The sequence below is a fragment of the Rhinopithecus bieti genome, unplaced genomic scaffold (assembly GCF_001698545.2).
Source record: "Rhinopithecus bieti isolate Rb0 unplaced genomic scaffold, ASM169854v2 scaffold_41082, whole genome shotgun sequence".
In the NCBI taxonomy this organism is placed as follows: domain Eukaryota; kingdom Metazoa; phylum Chordata; class Mammalia; order Primates; family Cercopithecidae; genus Rhinopithecus; species Rhinopithecus bieti.
In genome coordinates this window covers 1,393,209-1,412,212 of record NW_016817890.1, presented here as the reverse complement: position 1 = coordinate 1,412,212, position 19,004 = coordinate 1,393,209, and the positions used below count along the sequence as shown (strand labels likewise).

General features: G+C 53.3%; 2 protein-coding genes across 5 annotated transcripts in view; one reads left to right on the top strand and one right to left on the bottom strand.

Moving 5' to 3' along the window:
• The first annotated feature begins 230 nt into the window (after positions 1 to 230).
• Positions 231 to 3,402, top strand: GPR3 (G protein-coupled receptor 3). Of its 2 annotated transcripts, none has more exons than XM_017856418.1 (2): positions 231 to 335; positions 1,382 to 3,402. In XM_017856418.1, exon 2 carries the CDS (start codon positions 1,387 to 1,389, stop codon positions 2,377 to 2,379), a length of 993 nt encoding a protein of 330 aa, XP_017711907.1. In that variant the 5' UTR covers positions 231 to 335; positions 1,382 to 1,386; the 3' UTR covers positions 2,380 to 3,402. The 2 variants fall into 2 exon arrangements, with proteins under 2 accessions (XP_017711907.1, XP_017711908.1); XM_017856419.1 differs by lacking the exon at positions 231 to 335 and adding an exon at positions 587 to 664.
• An 8,016-nt stretch (positions 3,403 to 11,418) lies between these two features.
• WASF2 (WASP family member 2) overlaps positions 11,419 to 19,004 on the bottom strand; it is a 95,182-nt gene continuing 87,596 nt past the window's right edge. For all 3 annotated transcript variants that reach the window (XM_017856399.1, XM_017856400.1, XM_017856402.1), the window contains exons 8-9: positions 16,725 to 17,239; positions 11,419 to 15,452 (exon numbers count right to left, since the gene is read on the bottom strand). In XM_017856399.1, coding sequence (XP_017711888.1) covers positions 15,295 to 15,452; positions 16,725 to 17,239 — 673 coding nt within the window. In that variant the 3' untranslated portion in view covers positions 11,419 to 15,294. The remainder of the gene's footprint in view (positions 15,453 to 16,724; positions 17,240 to 19,004) is intronic.

Below are 19,004 nucleotides of genomic sequence, written 5' to 3'. Positions count from 1 at the left end.
TGAAACCCCCGGCCCGCAGAGGGCGCCGCGTCAAGGACAGCGCGGGCCGACTCGGGAGGGGGCGGGGCCGCAGCCACGGTCGCTTTTTATGAATGGGGGAGCGGGCGGCGCGAGGCCTCATTACTATGCCGCGCAATGCGCGCTGCGCCCCAGCGCTCCGCGCCCATTGGCTGATCGGGCGGCTGACGTCACCCAACCGGTGGCCGGGGGCGGGGCGGGGTGACTCACGCCGCTTCTCCCGCGGCCGCGGGGGCTTCTCGGGGTCCACGCACGCCCTGCGCCGCCAGGACCCGAGCGGAGCCTCCCCGCGGCCCGGCCGTGCCTGGTCCTGAGCGGTGAGTAGTAGGCCCCGCCGCGGACACCAGGGGTCCTGGAGGGCACGCAGGATGCTGGGGCACTGGGCCGGCGGAAGACTCCTAGCGGCCGGCCAGGGTCCGAGTTCCAGGTGGGAATTCTGGGTTTAGGCGAGTCTGGGTTAGCAGACGTGGGCCTAAGTGCTTGAGTGCTGGGGCTGAGTTGGATGACCCGGCGAAGGGTGAGCATTCCTGCAGGGACCCGAGGCCCTGGAGGGACTGATGGTCATCTGAGGTTAAGCCAGCAGGAGGCGTCTGGGGCAGGGACCCAGGCATCCGAACAGCAGGAGGTGTCCGACTTGGGAATCCAGGTATCCAGACAGAAGGCGGAGTCAGGCCCAAAATCCAGGTGTCCGGGCAGAAGGAGGCATCTGACTCAGGGATCCAGGCTTCCAGCAGGGGTGTCTGCCTAGAGACCTACAGATGCAGGCAGAAAGAAGGGTCCAGCCAGGGACAGAAGTCTGGGAGGGTGGGGGGTAGGGGGCTAAGTTCCCAGGTGTTACCGCGGGAGTGCGGGGTGGTGGCTGGCGGGAGCTTCACGCGCATTCCCTGGGGGCGGAGTCTAAGGCTGGCAGTACTGAGAATCGTGAGGGGTCTGGGAGACTCAGGCACGAGCTAGCATCATCATCTCTGATGGGAGGGAGCAGAGCTGCTCAGTCTCCAGATGTTTCCCTACCCCAATCTTGAGGCTTTGGGGGCATCCCATGGATCCTATGGCCCTCATCTGCTTATAGTACCCCTTCTTCTCTCTCTGCTCTGGTCACACACATGGGAAAAAGAGACGTGCAGGACCTAGGACAGGGATCCCCAGGAAGAGACCCCTGTTTAGAGGCCTGGGGGCATTGGAGAGGACAGCGGTATCCTGGGAAGAGCCCCAGGGGATGAATGTGGGGATAAGGCGTTGGGACCCTATAAGGTATCCTGAGGAGAGACTCCCACCATGTATCCTGAGGGGCACCTCACCCCCTCCAGACCCCACCTCTCATCATCCAGCTTGGTCAGCTTCTCACAAGGCCTTTCTCCTACAGGTACCATGATGTGGGGTGCAGGCAGCCCTCTGGCCTGGCTCTCAGCTGGCTCAGGCAACGTGAATGTAAGCAGCGTGGGCCCAGCAGAGGGGCCCACAGGCCCAGCTGCACCGCTGCCCTCACCTAAGGCCTGGGATGTGGTGCTCTGCATCTCAGGCACCTTGGTGTCCTGCGAGAATGCACTAGTGGTGGCCATCATCGTGGGCACGCCCGCCTTCCGTGCCCCCATGTTCCTGCTGGTGGGCAGCCTGGCCGTGGCAGACCTGCTGGCAGGCCTGGGCCTGGTCCTGCACTTTGCTGCTGTCTTCTGCATCGGCTCAGCGGAGATGAGCCTGGTGCTGGTTGGCGTGCTGGCAATGGCCTTTACCGCCAGCATCGGCAGTCTACTGGCCATCACTGTTGACCGCTACCTTTCTCTGTACAATGCCCTCACCTACTATTCAGAGACAACAGTGACACGGACCTATGTGATGCTGGCCTTAGTGTGGGGAGGTGCCCTGGGCCTGGGGCTGCTGCCTGTGCTGGCCTGGAACTGCCTGGATGGCCTGACCACATGTGGCGTGGTTTATCCACTCTCCAAGAACCATCTGGTAGTCCTGGCCGTTGCCTTCTTCATGGTGTTTGGCATCATGCTGCAGCTCTACGCCCAAATCTGCCGCATCGTCTGCCGCCATGCCCAGCAGATTGCCCTCCAGCGGCACCTGCTGCCTGCCTCCCACTATGTGGCCACCCGCAAGGGCATTGCCACACTGGCCGTGGTGCTTGGAGCCTTTGCCGCCTGCTGGTTGCCCTTCACTGTCTACTGCCTGCTGGGTGATGCCCACTCTCCACCTCTCTACACCTATCTTACCTTGCTCCCTGCCACCTACAACTCCATGATCAACCCTATCATCTATGCCTTCCGCAACCAGGATGTGCAGAAAGTGCTGTGGGCTGTCTGCTGCTGCTGTTCCTCTTCCAAGATACCCTTCCGATCCCGCTCCCCCAGTGATGTCTAGCTGAGTCTTCGTGATCCTTCAGCCCTGATCACTACAGAATTCCAGAATGTTAGGCTCTCCAGGGCTTCTTTCCAAACCCCCAGCTCCACACCATCCAGACCCAGCTGGTTCTGGAGTTCTAGGACATTGGGTGTTTGAAGGTTCTTGTTCAGATCCCTGTGGGGGTCCAGCTGGCTCCATGGTTCCAGAATGTTCAGGTGGTCAGGGATCTACTCAGAAATGTCTCACAGCTCAGCTGGCTTGCAATTCCGGAATGCTGGGAGTTTTACAGTGCCATTCCAAGTCCCAGGTGTCCCTCCTCCCCCACACTTGACCTTAACCATGTCACTTTACGTTTGAATTTCTGAACTAAAGAGTCAGACAGATTAGTCACATAGTTGCCTAAATAGGAGAGAGAAAGATTATATACGCGCACATACAAAGAGAGTGTCTATTTGTTATTTATTTATTTATTTATAAATTTACTTATGGGTGGTAAGGGGGGAAAAAGAGACCCACACCTTGATATCCAGGCCATACCAGGGTACCCCTTGTCCCCTTACCCCCATTTCTGACCTCAGTTCCTGGAGGGGGGAAAGGGAGAAAGAGAAACCACGTATTTTGTTATTATTTTGGATTATTTTTTATCGAAGAGATCATAGAAACCAGAGCCTTCTCCCCAGGCCTGCCCTCTTTGGGTTTGGAAGGGGAACACACCAGCCTCTGGTTTTTTATTTTTTTAAGAAGCCATCACCTGAGCAACCAAAAATTCCTCTGCGCTGGGGTCCGACTGCCCTCTGGTGGCCATTTGGGGAAAACTGCATCCCAGCCAGGCAGCTGGGACCAGAATGCAACCCCAGCTCCACTCCAGCCTGGCGTCCAGCGCCACAGCCATGGCCCGGGGGCCAAGTCTCACCCTGCGGTGCCCTAGAGGAGGGGGGGCACGAGCCAACACCCCACCCCTCTGCCAACCGGGGCATGGCCCCCAGTGCATTCCCTGTTCTTGTCTCCAACCTAACTCAATAAAAAATGATTTTGTCATAAGTATGTTTCCCTATGTGTGTGTGGAGGGCATGGAGTGGGGCCTGCTGATGGGGGATGGCCTGGAATGAGAGGGTCAAGCCAGGCCTGGGGGGCCTGTTGAGGGACCTGGGGAGCTGGACAGAGGGTGGAGGGTGGCTGGCAGGTGACTCCCTCTCAGATGTCAGTGCTCCTCTGCTCAGACCTAGCCACTGACTGGTAAGGACCTTACCTCCCCCTGGCGACAGGAACCTGGGTGCTTGGCTCTTCCTGGGTCAAGGATGCCCACATCCTGCCCACATTGGCCCCTGTGGGGCTTAGGCATGATGAATGTGCTCAAAGCATGTCAATTTCCTTAATAATAATGGGTCCTTCTAATTGTGGGTGCCTACTGTGTGTCTGGCACACATGCCACCTCGCTTATGCCTAATAAGCATCCCATGGCACAGGTAGTGTCTTCTCCATTTTACAAACGAGGGAGCTGAGGCTGAGTGAGGAACAGTGGCTGGTCCAAGGACATACAGCTAAAAAATGGTAAAGCCAGGAACATCTGTTTCCAGAATCTGTGCTGTGTAGTGAGCAGTTTCCTTCCTTCTCAAGCCTGGAGCTTAGGGCATTCTGGACCCTGAATTTTTTTTTTTTTTTTTCTTTTTGACAGAGTCTTGCTCTGTTGCCCAAGCTGGAGTGCAATGGGACGATCTTGGCTCACTGCAACCTCCGCCTCCCGGGTTCAAATGATTCTCCTGCCTCAGCTTCCCAAGTAGCTGGGATTACAGGCACCTGCCACCACGCTGGTTAATTTTTGTATTTTTAGTAGAGACGGAGGTTTCACCATGCTGGCCAGACTGGTCTTGAACTCCCAACCTCAGGTGATCCGCCCGTCTTGGCCTCCCAAAGTGCTGGGATTACAGGCGTGAGCCACCGCGCCGAGCTGAACCCTGATTTGTTTTGGGGTTCATTTTTAGGGCCACATCTGGGAAATGGTCAGAGGGGGTCTGGTCATTTTGGAGTCAGAAGAGCTTTTCTACGCAAAGGTGGGTGACTATCAGTCTGTGCCTTTGGGGACATATGTGTGCAGGACCCAGAGTTTGGGTATTTGGGGAGAGGAAGCTGACCCCAGAAGGAATGTGTCTTATCATGCCAGGGCAGCAACAGGTTTGGGGTGTGGCTGAAGAGGAAGCTCTGATTGGCCAAGCCTCCCAGCTTCCCAGGCCTTATTGTTGGAAAGCTTGGAGGTGGGGCTCTCAGAGCATTTCTGGCTCACCCCTCCATATACAGACAGGGAGCCTGAGGCCCAAAGAGGAGCAGCCATTTGCTCAAACTCACACAGCTGTGCCAGGCTGGGACACAGGCCTTTCTCCATTTCTCTGGCAGAGCCCTTTTGTCTGGTGTAAAGATCCCTCCCTTGGCCGGGTGCAATGGCTCATGCCTGTAATCCCAGCACTTTGGGAGGCCAAAGTGGGCAGATCACCTGAGTCAGGAGTTCCAGACCAGCCTGGTCAACATGGTGAAACCCCGTCTCTACTAAAAATACAAAAAATTAGCCAGATGTGGAGCCTGTAATTCCAGCTACTCAGGAGGCTGAGGCAGGAGAATCGCTTGAGCCCGGGAGGCAGAGGTTGCAGTGAGCCAAGATCGCGCCACTGCACTCCAGCCTGGGCAACAACAGAGCGAGATTCCGTCTCAAAAAAAAAAAAAAAAAAAAAAACCCCCCCAAAAGTCTGAGGAGGGTCGTCATGCCAGTAGGCCCAGGCACAAAGTGGTGAGGCCGCACCAGGTCAGGCCAAGTTTTATTCTATCTCCACCCTCCTGACAGGTCCCTGGGAAAAGTTCCTACTCAGCAAGCCCCTGCCCCACGCCAAACCTTCCACACCATCACTGTGGCTTCGTCAGATGGGTACTATTGCTCTTCCCCATTTTACAAAAGAGGAAGTTGAGGCTCCAAGAGTAATGGGCCTTCATTTATTCACTGCTGTCCTTGTGGACAGCTTAAATTCTAGCTGGGGAAATAGTAATACAAAGTTTTCCAAAATGTAATATTACACAGTGGTAAGTCCTCAGAGAAAGAGCAGGGGAAGAAGGATAGGGAAGATGTGAGTAATTTTTAAATGAGGGTGCCCAGGAAAAGCCTCCCTGAGAGGTGACATTGGATTGGTCCAAAGTCAGACGGTTGGTAAGGAGTTGAGCTGGGATTTGAACCCAGGTCCATTTGACTCCAAATCTCTCTTTCCTGGATAAGGGAGGGTGTTTCAGGAGCAACCCAGAAACACCAAGCAAGGAAACTGGGACAAATCCCCAGGCTGGGGGAAAGCAGGGGGTCTCCAGGTTAAACCCAGACCTCTGGAGGCACGGCACAGGGCAGGGCCTTGTTGCTGCCCCCACCATCATGCTCCTGAGGAGCCCCACCAAGGTCCAGAGGAGAGGGGCCAAGTGCCCGTCCTACGCTGGGTGAGGCTCAGCCCTTTGCTTCCCCAGCCCAGCTTCCAGCTCTAGGACCCAAGAAGGGACCTGCTGCCATCCTTGTGTCTGGGAGGGCCTGTGTCAGGCCCCTGCACCGAGGGGCTTCCTCCGTCCCTCTGGGGGTGGCTGTGGGCTGGAGCTGAGGTGTTTCTGGCAGCCTGTGTCTGGGGTCTCTGCCTTGGGTCCTGGGCCTACCTTGAGGGGTGTTTGAATCTGCCCCTCAGGTTGGGCCCTGTGTGTATGGTGGGGCTGGCTGGCTTTTCCCTCCTCTCAGAATTCTGCAGATCAGCTTAGCGCTTCTTCCCAGTACCTCCACTCCCTGCTTCCTTCAGGAAGCCTCCCTGCCTGAGCCCTTTTGTGGCTGTGAGAATGTGATCCACACAATATGACTTCCTACACCTCCCCTGAGTAAACATGTATAGAGAAGTCTTCCCCCGTCCTCAGAATGGAGACAGGGCTGTGTGTCCTTCTCCAGTTGAGGGTCCCTGAGAGAAGGGTATCTGTCTCCTCAAACCGAAGGCTCCTGAAGGCAGATCTTTCTCTCTCCTCAGAACTAGGGGCTCCTGAATACAAAGTCATGTCTCCCCCGTCAGGCTGGGAACTTCTGAGAGCTGGGCTGTCTCCCCGCTCAGGCTGGGGGCCTCTTGAGAATAGGGTCATGTCTTTTGCCTCAGACTGAGGACCCCTGAGGGTAGGACTTTGTCTTACCCACTCAGACTGAGGCCTCCTGTGTCTCCTTCAAGCCTCAGAGTCCTCTGGTGCTCAGCCTGGAGCTGCTTAGCACCGCATGCTTGTGTGTGTGTGTGTGTGTGTATGTGTGCGTGCGCGCGTGCGCACGTTTGCTTGAGTGCCTCTCTGCCTCTGCCAGCTTTCCAACCCCCATGCCTGATCCCACCCAGCTACAGGGGTCCAGGAAGGTCAGCTGGTGACACGGCCTCCTGAATTGGGGTAGGGAAGGCTGGGGCCAAGAGCTCTACCTTCCTGCTGGGGTAGGCCCTGGGATGGGGCTGGAGCCCATCTTTCCTCCCTGCCTCCCTTGGTCCTGTGTGGGTGTGTGGGGGCAGCCCTGAGTGCTGAGCCTCCGCAGGGGCCATGTCCGCCTCTCCTTGCAATAAGTGAGGAGACAGCAGCTATTAATATAAGATGAGTTCACAGGCTCACAGCTTCCGCAGGCTGGAAAACAGGCTCCCGGGGCTGGGGGCTGGGGGCTGTGGCAAGGCTCGGCTGTCAGATTCCCTCCTGGAGCCTGGAGACCGCCAGTCCCGCATCCCCCAGCTCCTTCCATGCTGAGACCTGCGGGCACAGACACACACTCATGTCACATGCAGGCACACATGTCTAGGCCCCTGGCTGTTCTGAGCACACACATGCAGACACATACGTAGGTACAACCCATCCTACACCTGCACACTAGCACGACACACCTTTGTTAGTACATCATTGACATGGTGTGTTTGCACTGCCAGTCAACTTTCTGTGCATGTTAGTGGCTGAAGACACATATGCCCCTGCACACCCTGTGTTTACAAGTATTGTGTACAAGACACGAACATGTTGCATACCTAAACCATTAGCACACTCACATATTCACACAACTGACGTGGATATATAATGTCCACAGTCATGTATACACATTTGCAGCAGTTACCAGATTCAAGGACTTGAATGCCATGTGCGCCCTTTCCACATAGCTACACACACTCGCACATGCTCCCTGCTGCTGGCAGTGCTCAGCAATCCTGAATTTACAGGCTGACCCTCGGTTTCCAGAACCAACGGGCTGGCTCAACCTCCGTTCCTTGTCTCCCCTCTCCCCTTGCCTCATGACAGGCAGCTCATGCTCCTGCCAACCCCAATGCCTGCCTTCGGCTTCCCGCCCCCCGGGAGGCCCCCGATCCATGATTAACCCCCTCGCTAATTGGCCACCAGCCCCTTGACTTTGCTGCAGGCCTTCTCAGGAGCTGGGAGCAAGAGGCTGCAAATTGGCCAAGCAGGATGGGTCTAGGGAATACTGTGCATACAGAGGATGAGGGTGGGGGCACTGCAAGCACAGTGCCTGGGTGGAGCCAGGCAGTGCACCCCCTATTCCAGGGCTGGGAAGAACAGTGGCTTCCTATTCTCTTGGGAGGGTACTCCTATGATTCATTATCTACATAGTCACCTGAAGCCAGCCCTGCATGCACATTTATACACACTCACCAGCCATGTGTGCAGACATATTCCACCCCGCTCGGCACACTAACAGGTGAACATCTGCACATACCGAAGTACACTCATAAATGTACCAAGTATGCATGCAAGCAAAATTTTACATGTTCATAGTCACCTGCCAGATATGCAGACATCATTTATATATTTACATCCAAACACACATGCAGTTGCATGTATATGGGCTCACAAACACATACACTTACACATGCCCATGAAGGTCCTAAGTGTACTTGCAGGCATGCACCAACATCCAACTACTACCCACATTGTGATATATACATGTGGAGTCCAGCTATGCATGCACATACATCCATGCACACAGCTCACGTGTGTATATACCCTGATGAACAAGCTACCAAGTGGCCACATGCTAGGGAGAACCCTCTTTAGCTAGCCTCTGGCTTTACATAAAAGCTTGAGGTTTGCTCAGTCTACTAGTGGGGAGAGGGAGTGATGGAACCTACTCAAGTTCCAACCTGTCTCTCTCCAGCCTCCATGCTAAATACCTAAGCCTGGGACCTCCTCTGGGTTCCCCCTAAGCCTTCAGGCAGCCACAGGGACCCTGTCATGGTTCCAAGACAAAAGGCCAGAACTTCTGGCTTCCCTTGCAGTTTCAGTCTCCTTGGCTGTGGCTCAAGCCCACAAGGTGTTACTGCTCTCGTAGGCAGTCTAGGGCACTGGAAAAAGGAAGGTTTCTATTTCAAATGTCTGTTGCTAGCTTGCTGTGTGACTTCAGGCAAGTTGCTGTGGCTCTCTGTACCTTGTTTCCTCATCTATAAAATAGGAACAAAAGGCGTTGTATTTGTACTATTTCCAAGACGCACACTCTGGGAGCGGCATCAGTTCCCAAGATGGTGCAAAGCCAGAGTGGAGAGGCTGCATACATCATCACAGTCAACTCTTTGTTGAATAGGTGAGGAAGCTGAGGCCCAAGGTGGGAGCTAGATCTGACCTCTGACTTCTCAGCCAGGAAGTCTGCTCCTTTTTAATGATGTGTGCAGTGTGAGCTCGTGTGTGCACATTGTGGACATGCGTGGACAGCTTCTTAGGTAAAGGCAGGGAAGGCATCTAGGCAGGACCCCTTGCCCCAAGTATTAACTGCTCTCCTTGTCATCAAGGGACTAGCAATTCTCCCATAAAAGACTCCTTTGGATGTGAAAGGCTTTTATTTATTTAACTTATTTTTTTGAGATGAAGTCTCACTCTGTTGCCTAAGCTGGAGTGTAGTGTAGTGGCACAATCTCAGCTCACTGCAGCCTCCGCCTCCTGGGTTCAAGTGATTCTTGTACCCCGGCCTCACGAGTAGCTGAGACTACAGGTGCATGCCACCACGTCTGGCTAATTTTTGTATTTTTAGTAGTGACGGAGTTTCACCATGTTGGTCAGGATAGTCTTGAACTCCTGACTTCAAGTGATCTGCCCGCCTTGGCCTCCCAAAGTGCTGGGATTACAGGTGTAGGCCACTGCGCCTGGTCCACAAAAGGCTTTTTGTCCTTAAGCTTCAAGAGCACCCTCTAACCACCCACACCTCCTGGGGCTGAGGAGCAGTTCAGGGGGAGCACCTGAAACTGCTCCCAGCCCCATGACCTAGGAGGGAACTAGTTAACTAGCCCCGAGCAGAACTTCCAGGAAACGGTGCCAGGTTGCCCTGGCCACTGGGCAGCCAGGAGGGGACAGTGAGGAACTGGTGGAGGCAGCAAGTAGGGAGGACAGCTCCTGAGCAACGTGTGAGGGCTGCCTGCGATTATGGGTTCCTGTAATCATGTGCTAGTTTGTGTCCTTGTGCAAACGACAGGGATCTGCACACAATATGTGCACTGGTCCTCATGTGTGCCCACTCGTGTGTCTCTATGAAGCCCCAGCCCATACCCAGGGAATCCACTTTGTTCTCAGGCAGCCAAGGGTGCAGATACTTCTGCTCTAACGGTCTGGGATAGGCAGGCCCTCAGCCAAGCTCACTGGATTTCAAAGCAAGAGCAAAAATGACCATCACCATTTACTGCCCTTATAAAACTGGGCACCAGGGAGTGGGGCAGGTAAGAATGGAAATCTTTAACAGGCTCCCTACAACGTTAAAGCCCTCAATGATTTTGGATGGAGACTCTTAAGCCGTTTCAGTTACATGGTAAACACAGCATTGGGCTCTGGCTAGAGGGGCCTGTGTTTGAACCACGTTCTGTTCCTGGCCAGCTATGTGATCTCAGGCAACCGTGAACCTGTTTCTCTCCTGTGTAAAACGGGGGACCCTTGCCTCTTAAGAATGAAATAAAAGATATGCCGTCTTTGGCAGGTAGTGGGCGCTCAATAAATGCTTATTCTTCTTAGGATCAGCCCAAGGAGGTGAAGAGACTTGCACAGGGTCACAGCTCCCGAGTGGCAAGGCCAGAATTCAAGCTCAGGCCTCTTTCTTCCCAGAGCCACATTCCTTCCCTCCAATTCCCTAGCAAGGGCGGCTCCCGAACCACCATTTTGTCTTCTGCCAGGGCGGGCGTCTGGCTGCCTGTCAGTCACTGGCCTTGGGAAGCCAAGTGCTGACTAAACACAGGCCTGAGCAGACGGGTGGAGGGAAGGGGCTTTGCAGGGGCGAACTGGCTCCGCGGCCCCCTTCTCTGCACCACCACCTCCAGCGATGAGCTCAGAGCGGCTGGCGCAGCAGTTGCTGACAATTCAAAACTTCTGCCCCCTCTCCTGGGACGCCAGTGGGTGACTCTCCGAACAGCAGGCGTGACCCGCAGTCACCAACTCTGCTCCCGCCCCTCTCCCGGGGGCCGCTCCACTGTGTCTGCTGGGTCCGGAACTGGGTGTCTGCTCATAAATTACCCCCAGGGACAGTTACCCGCAGCAGCTGTGCTTGGAACAACCGTTGCTTCCTGGGTAGGTCATTTTTTGGGTCAGAATACAAACCCAGCCCCCTCGCCTTCCTCAGGCAGAAGGGGCATGCAGCAGCCTAAACCTTTTATCGGATTCCATTGTAAATCGTTCTATTTAAGGTAAGTTGCTTGGGTCTGAAAGGCAGACAAGATGCCGGCCAGATGTTGGGCGCAGCATCAGCATTCAGCCTGTACTCCTCTCCTGCTTGATGCAAACAGTTGCCAGCAGATTGTCTCCTGCGGCCCCAGCACACCCCTTCTCATGGTGAAAAGGGGACTGGGTATCTGGGCCTGCAGGCCCTCCAACCTGGGTCTCCCCCTAAATTGAAATGGTTTCCAGCCTTCTGCACGTGGTGTACTTTCTGCACCCAAAAGCCTCCTGCCCTTCAGGCCCACCCACACTGGAGCCCCCTCCTGAGCTCTGGCCACCACCTGTGACTATTAGTATCACTTCCTTCTAATCTCTTGTCCCATTAAAACAATACCACAAACACCAGAGTTGGCTGAGTGGCTATAAAGACTTTATCAAATTATTTAAAATGTTGGCATTTAAGTATTCATGTGTATACAGTTACATGGAACCTTCAGGTCAATGGGCACAAAGACCAGGCTTGGAGCTACAGGGCTTTAAAAAAAATTGGATGTCTTTCTGAGGGTCTGAGAAAAACAGGGCAGAATAGGAAAGGGTCACTTTAGGGGTCTGGCTTAACCCACTGCCCAGATCTCCAACTGAAGAGCTCCTTTCCCATCCTCAAGGGAAGAGGGCCTGTTTTCAAACAGCATCGCTACTACACACACACCCATTCCCTAAAATCTTGATGTGGCAAACACACCCAAGAACCCACTGGAATACGTCCTTATAAGTATGTTTGTATCAGAGAAAACAAGGCACTTTGGGAGCATTATGGCTTACTCTACTACATGTACATCATTCTAGACAGAAAGTAAAACTTGGTTAGTTCCTCAAGTGAATTAACTGAATAAACTTAATACAATAACAAAATTGTTCCCTAACCCACACTGAGGCACGGTTAAAGTGAACATGGGAGGAGGCACACAGTGAGGCACATCTCTCTGTGCGGCACCTGGTCCCAGGTCAGCTGGACCCCAGCAGGGCTCAAAGCCTGATGCCTCCAGGAAGCCTGACATCTCTCATGAGCAAAGCCCCCTGGCCTTGGAGCACTGGCTCCCTCCCTCCCCATGCCCTGAGGTCAGGTGAGGGGCCACAGTGGGAGGTAGTCCTAGAGCAGAGCTGGGACACGGTGGGAATGCTTAAGCAGGGTCACCAAAACCACAGAGACCTCAATCTGTCCAAGCTGGCGCTGCAGAGTCGGAGGATCGGCGCCACGGGAAGAGATTTCACATTAGCCCTGACAACACCGCCTCGGCTATGCAGTGACATTGGCCAGGGTCGTTTCTGAGGGCGCTCTGAGCTTCCACTAGAGGCGAGCTGGAGCCTGGGCCAGCTGCTCTGAGCCTCCAAGGGCTGGCTGAGCCTGCCTCCTCCCCCGAGCTGCTCCTTTGGAATGTACCCATCTCACAACCAATGCAAAGCCACAAGTCGCTTCTGACACTATTGGAAGCTGGGCCCCAGGGCCACAGGAATGGGGGCAGGTCCCCTGGGCGGGGTGAACCAGGAAGGGAGGAGGCTCCTTGGCTTCAGTGCTTAGGAGTTCTTATGGTCCATTGTTCCATATTCTCACTAGCTTAGGCCCAGATTAAATAATCACTAAACTTTGCATTCTATGTTACGTGAGTCCAAAAACAGGACTACCTGCATTGCGTCCTTTATCATCTTAAAGGGCTCTGGGTCTAAAGCCATTTTTTTTTTTTTTGGTGCATATGCATAAGTGGAGCCCAGAGGGCCTCTCAGCTCACTGGGTCCCCTGCCCCCCGAGTTGAGGAGGCTTCGCAAGACCGGCTGCTACAAAGTGCCGAGCTTGGCTGCATAGATTTTAATGAGAGCGTCAGGCAGAGCTGTGCTGTTGCTCTCCGGGACTTGCAGATCATTACCAAACCAGCTGTAGGATGAGAACACAGCACATCGAAACCCTAGGAGGTCACTGAGCTAATGATCTAATCCTACCTTCCGCAGGCAGCACCCCTCCCCACCTCCTCTTGCCCCCAGTCCTTTCCACGATGGACTCAGTCCATTCCAGAAGGCAGGCCAACACCGCCCCCTTCAAGGTCAGAGCAGAATGACAGTGAGTGGCTCTAGCTCTCCCTTTTCCGGAAAGGAGGAGGATGGGGGTAATTCAGCCAAAGCCATTAGGCCCAAACCCTGGCCTGGCCAGGCCCCAGGTCTCCTATTTGGGAGAACCACTGCCCTCTGCCTGCCTCTCTAGCTACTGCTGGGCTGTGGCCCAGACGCCTTCAACGGCCATTTTAGGGTTCTGATGAAAGCGCCTTCGGCTTCTAAGGTGCAGGCTGGGAAACAAAGTGGGGGTCCACATAGCCTGGTGTCTCAGCGTGGAGCTTGGTGCCAAGTCCTGTGCCAGAGACACCTGATGTGGAGAGAGGGAAGAGGGCACACTTGGGAGTGGCCACGGCAGGAGTGCATCCTGGCCTCTACAGGCTCAGTCCCCACACCCTGAGCTCCAGGAAAGAAAGCAGAGGGGAAGCGGCCAGCAAGGGCACAGAAGCAGAACCCATGACTACACTCTCTCCTCAAGCCGGAGGGCTTTACCAGGGCTTTGGCAATTACTACGACTATTTGCTGTGCTGGGTAGGGACAGATCCTGTTTCTCTTTGTTTCAGGGCTCTGAAAGCCGGAGAAGCCAGCAGAAGTCGATTTCAGCATAAGAGGCTACACAATAGTTAGGGCAGAAGAGAAGAAGCCTCACTGTTGGCTAGAGCTGACCAGTTTTTTTCTGAATAATAGCACCTGTGTATTAGCTCTGGGAAAAGCAGGGAGGGAGCTTCACCATGTGCAGTGAGGGGAGCTTGAAACAGGACCTGGAGCCCCTCTGCCTTTCAGCCTACTTCACGGCTGCCAGGCCCCCCAAGGCAGGTACCGGCACGGCTGCCAGCCTGAGGAACTGAAGTTTCCACAGTTGGCAGAATCTTTGTTTAAATTGGGGAAATAAAAGGGGGAGGAGTTGCAGAGGAATTGAAAACAGCACCTGTCACAGCTGCCTATCCCCTTCCTTCTCTCACTACTTCTGGTCCCCCAAAAGGGCTGGTCCCAAGGCTATGCGGTTGGTTGGTGACAGAAAAGGGGCAACAAAGAATGACAAGAGAGGCTATGAAGGTTTGAGCAGCACTGACAGGGCTGGCACAGACCCTGAGCCCTCCTACTGGGACCCCAACCTATGGTGAGGTCTGGAGTAGCAATACAGCCGAGAAAGCTCTGCCCAGACTCCAGTAGGTGCCCATTCTTTGGTCCCAGAAAGCACAGGTGACTTGGAATCAGGAACTCTGGGCTCTAGCTATGTCACTATCCAATTGTGTGACCTTGAGCAAGTCACTTCCCATCTCTAGGCCTCAGCATCCTTAAAGGGTGGGACCCACGGGGCTCCACTGTTCTTCCAGTCCTGCAGCTCCAAGTCTTCAGGCTTTGCTCCTGACAGCCAGAAGAGGCCCCTGTTCTCATGTGTCAGGGACAGTTTGGTCATGGATACTAGAGGTTAAAACTGGGCTGTGTTGCCTGAAGGCATCTAGAGGTGGTGGTGGTACATCCTGAACACCATACTCACCAAAGGATCCTGGGAGGGAGGCAACAACTCCAGCCTGCAGAAAGGCATCATTTTGGGGCAGAAGAGGTGAGACATTCTTTAGAGGCTTGATGCCTTCTGGAATAAAGGGCATCCCAGGCATAAGAGATCATTTAGCACAAGGCAGGCCCACCCTACTGATTAGAGCAAAGGGTAAGGCAGTCTGGCTGTTGGAGCCTTCGGCCCTGCTCTGCCCTTTCAGGGCACAGGAAAGGGGCCAGCTGTGTCCATTCAGGCCACTCCCTCTGCTTTAGAACCAGAAAGTGGCTGGCATTATTTGAAGTGGCTGAGGGCACGGGTTTTAGAAGACTGCAGTTGAATATGGCTCCTAAGGGAAGGCCCCATCTCCAACGGAAACCCGATCAAAGGAATCTGCTTTGGGATTTCTCCTTCCTTTCAATATGCAACAGGCACTTGAAGGAAAGAGGGAACATCCCAGCTACTGAACCTCAGGAGCCCCACAGGGCCTGACAATGGGGAGAGGAAATACATGTTGATTTGGAGGAAGCACTTGGATATATCTTTGGTTGCTTCAGGGAAAGCTTTGGCCCCTTAAAATTACTTTTTTCCTCCCCTTTCTCCCCTACAGATCTGTTGGGGTTGGCATCAAAGAAGGCAGGTAGGAAGGAAAGGAAAAGAAGGTGGACAGCAGGCAGAAAGAGTTAATCCGACCAGTCGTCCTCATCAAATTCAGAGGAATCATCTTCTGAGTCACTGTACTCAACAGCAATGCGACGAGACAAGATGGTGGCCACGTCATTGCCCACGACATCCCGCTTCTCTTGTTCCCGCTGCTCCTCAACCCTGCGCAGCTGAAAACCTGGTGGCAAAGAGACAGAGGGGTGAGGAAGGCGTGTCCTCAGCCTTGGAATCCATTTGGAACTGGGTAAGGGGGAGTGGCCACCAGTGGGTAAGGGGTATTGCAAAGGACAGAGAAAAAGAAGGTTGTTGTGGAAAAGCAGAAGATGAGTGTATGAAATTGGTGAGGTGTGTCTGAAAGGCAGCCTGCTGTCCTTTCTGGTTTACACACTTTTAGGCTGGTAAGGACTTCTCATGAGGCTTTGAAGTGGGGAGCAGGCACCACATTCCATACAGCAGATCCTCAGCCTGCCCAATTCCATCAATTATAATGGGGCTCAGCTGCCATAGACTGTCCTCTCTAGACTAGAAGTTTTTTGAGGATCACAAACAGAACCACGATAACCCCTTGGGACCACACCTGGCCCCTTGATAGAATAAATGCTCCAATGTTCCAGGAGGGTGAAATGATGAAGAGGAGGGGAGGGAAGAGGAGAAAAGAGGAGATAAAAGAAAATGGGAGAAAAAAGGGGTGAGAAAGAGGGCAGGGGGCAAGGAAGGAAGACATGAAGGGCAGAGCAGTGGAGAAGGCTGGGGGGTTGCTGAGTCCAGCTGAACAATGGCCCACTAGGACAGTGATTCTTGTTTTTTTTCGAAGGCACAAAACCCTTCAGAGAAATTGATGAAAAATGGGGATCCTTCCCCAAGAAAAAAAATGCATGCAAACACACATAAGCATACATTTCCAAGGACTTCAAAGATCCCAGCTTAAGAATCCTTTACTTTACGCTGGGCACGGTGGCTCACGCCTGTAATCCCAGCACTTTGGGAGGCCAAGACGGGCGGATCATGAGGTCAGGAGTTCAAGATCATCCTGGCTAACACGGTGAAACCCCGTCTCTACTAAAAATACAAAAAGTTAGCCAGGCATGGTGATGGGCGCCTGTAGTCCCAGCTACGCTGAGGCAGGAGAATGGCGTGAATCCGGGAGGCGGAGCTTGCAGTGCACTCCGAGTGAGACTCCGTCTCAAAAAAAAAAAAAAAAAAAAAAAAAAAAAAAAAAAAAAAAAATCCTTTACTTTTAAACCAAGGTGGAAAGAAATCTAAATCTCCATATTTTCAGGGTGAAGCCTTTTCTCAGGCTGCTCCCAGACCTAATGTCCCAATCTCTCCCCACCCAATGAAAGCTGTTTCCTGGGAAGGGCACAGGGACCCCTTCACCCATCCCCTAATCAGTCATCCCAGCTTCAGAAAGACAAGGCTCCACAGTCCCAGACCCACCACTGAAATTTACCTTGACGGATGGCTGAAAGCAGGTCGCTACGGGCATCACTCACGGCAGGCAAGGAGGACTTGGGCTTGGTGGTATCAGAAAGCAGTGGTGGTACAGCAGGCTGGCCATCTGCACCAGTGAAAGGGGGAGGAGGGGGCCCCGGAGGAGGAGGAGGAGGGGGAGGAGGAGGTGCTCCTCCTGTTGGCTGGGACAAGGGAGGTGGTGGCAGAGTTGGGTAGTCAGTTGCCGGTGGTGGAGGAGGAGGTGGAGGGGCAGCAAAATCAGGGTGAGGTGGGAAAGATGGGGGTGAGGGTGGTGGAGGCGTCCCTGGAGACACAAATCCTACAGGTGGTGGTGGAGATGGGATGCCTATCATTGGAGGCGGAGGTGGCGGAGGGGCAGGTGGTGGAGCAAACCCAGGTTTAGGGCCTGGTGGAGAGCCTAGAGGAGGAGCTGGTGGTGGATGGCTTGGGCTGACCACACTGGATCTTTTGGGTCCAGCCAAACCAGATCCTCTTTGGTTGTCCGCTGGGTAACTAAAAGGCCAAAGAAAAAAGACTCACCATCACGCTTAGAATGCAAACACCTACCTACAGTTAGCCTTGTCTATAAGCCGAGGTTTATCTTGGTTGACTATACCATTTCACTTTGGCTTAAACAGAAAGAAAAACCTACAGATGGTCAGAACAGACAAATAATGAAATAAGCAGCCTTGTAAGGTAATGAGCTTCCCACCAGTAGAGGAGGATAGCCAGATTGAGTAAAACTACCTGAAAGAAGTGGACTTGAGATTCCTCTATCAGGTAAGGGCTAGCTGAGACATCTCTCAGACCCCTCTGCCTTTCCAGCTCTAAGGGGAAGGCACCCTCCCTCCCTTTCTCTAAGAAGGATGGTCCATGGCAGTTGCTAATTTAATCCTGGAGCCAGGTTAAGGGTGCATGCAAGAAAGAACTGGAATAAAAATTCAAATACCACCCACACACTAGGCTCTGTTTCTCAGGCTATTAACATTCACCAGCATTGGAGAGGGCAGGAAACCCAAGCCAGGCTGACCACACCTGAGTGGGATATAGATTTAGGTGAATGCATCTTCAGTGCTCATGTGGGAAAATCTTGAGAGAGAATGAATCTCAATCTGAGAATCCGCAGAGATGGGAAATGAATGTGCCACCTCTTTCAGACTCCTGACCCAGGCCTGAAAGAGGATTATGGCTACACTTCTCCTGGGATCAGATTTGCTTGGCTGCAGCTGCAAGGTCTCAGGCCATGTGTGAAGCTGAAGGTTTTCTTTTTCCAGCTTTGTATCTGCCCTGCACTAACAGCTATGCCTTAGAAAAGCAGCCATTTTGGAATTTTCCACAGACCTTCCAGTCTTAGCTGCATCTGACAGGGCCACCAGCAGGAAGTGATTTGGGAAGCAGAAGGAGATTTGGGATTAATGGTTTCTAGGGCCAAGAAGAACGAGGGGAGAGGAGGAGGACAGCACTGCTTTAGGTCTCCATGTGAGGGGTCCTCAACATACTCAATCTCTAATTAAGCAGTATCCAAGGAGAAAAGTGCATCTTTCAAAGCGCTCATTTATCAGGCATTAGAAGGGACAAAAGTAACGGAGAAAACAGTGCAATCTGAACAATTCTCAGATCTCTTCAGTCATTACTGCCTAACACTTCCATTGTACACCTCTGCTAGGGACACTGACAAATATAAAAATGGACAAATTTGGAGTTTCATCCCCCTTTTCCCTTTGTTTCATTGTTTCTGGAGATTCAACATAGCAGTGAAACTAACCAGAAGCACTAAGAGAGGAAGTGACTCTATGCTAGGTTCCTAGACAACTGGGCAAGGTATCTGCTAACTATTTCATGAACAGCAGATTGTACCACTTCATTTCATGATGAGTTAAAGTTAAGGAAAAGGCCCGGCACGGTGGCTCATGCCTGTAATCCCAGTCCTTTGGGAGGCCGAGATGGGCAGATCATGAGGTCAGGAAATCGAGACCATCCCAGCTAACATGGTGAAACCCCATCTCTACTAAAAATACAAACAATTAGCTGGGTGTGGTGGTGGTGCCTGTAGTCTCAGCTACTCGGGAGGCTGAGGCAGGAGAATGGCATGAATTTGAGAGGCAGAGCTTACAGTGAGCCAAGATCACGCCACTGCACTCCAGCCTGGGTGACAGAGACTCCGTCTCAAATAAATATATAGGGAGGCCGAGACGGGTGGATCATGAGGTCAGGAGATTGAGACCATCCTGGCTAACCCGGTGAAACCCCGTCTCTACTAAAAAAATACAAAAAAAAA

Coding starts and splice junctions, on each gene's coding strand:
- GPR3 (XM_017856418.1), top strand. CDS start 1,387: ATGATGTGGGGTGCAGGCAGCCCTCTGGCCTGGCTCTCAGCTGGCTCA.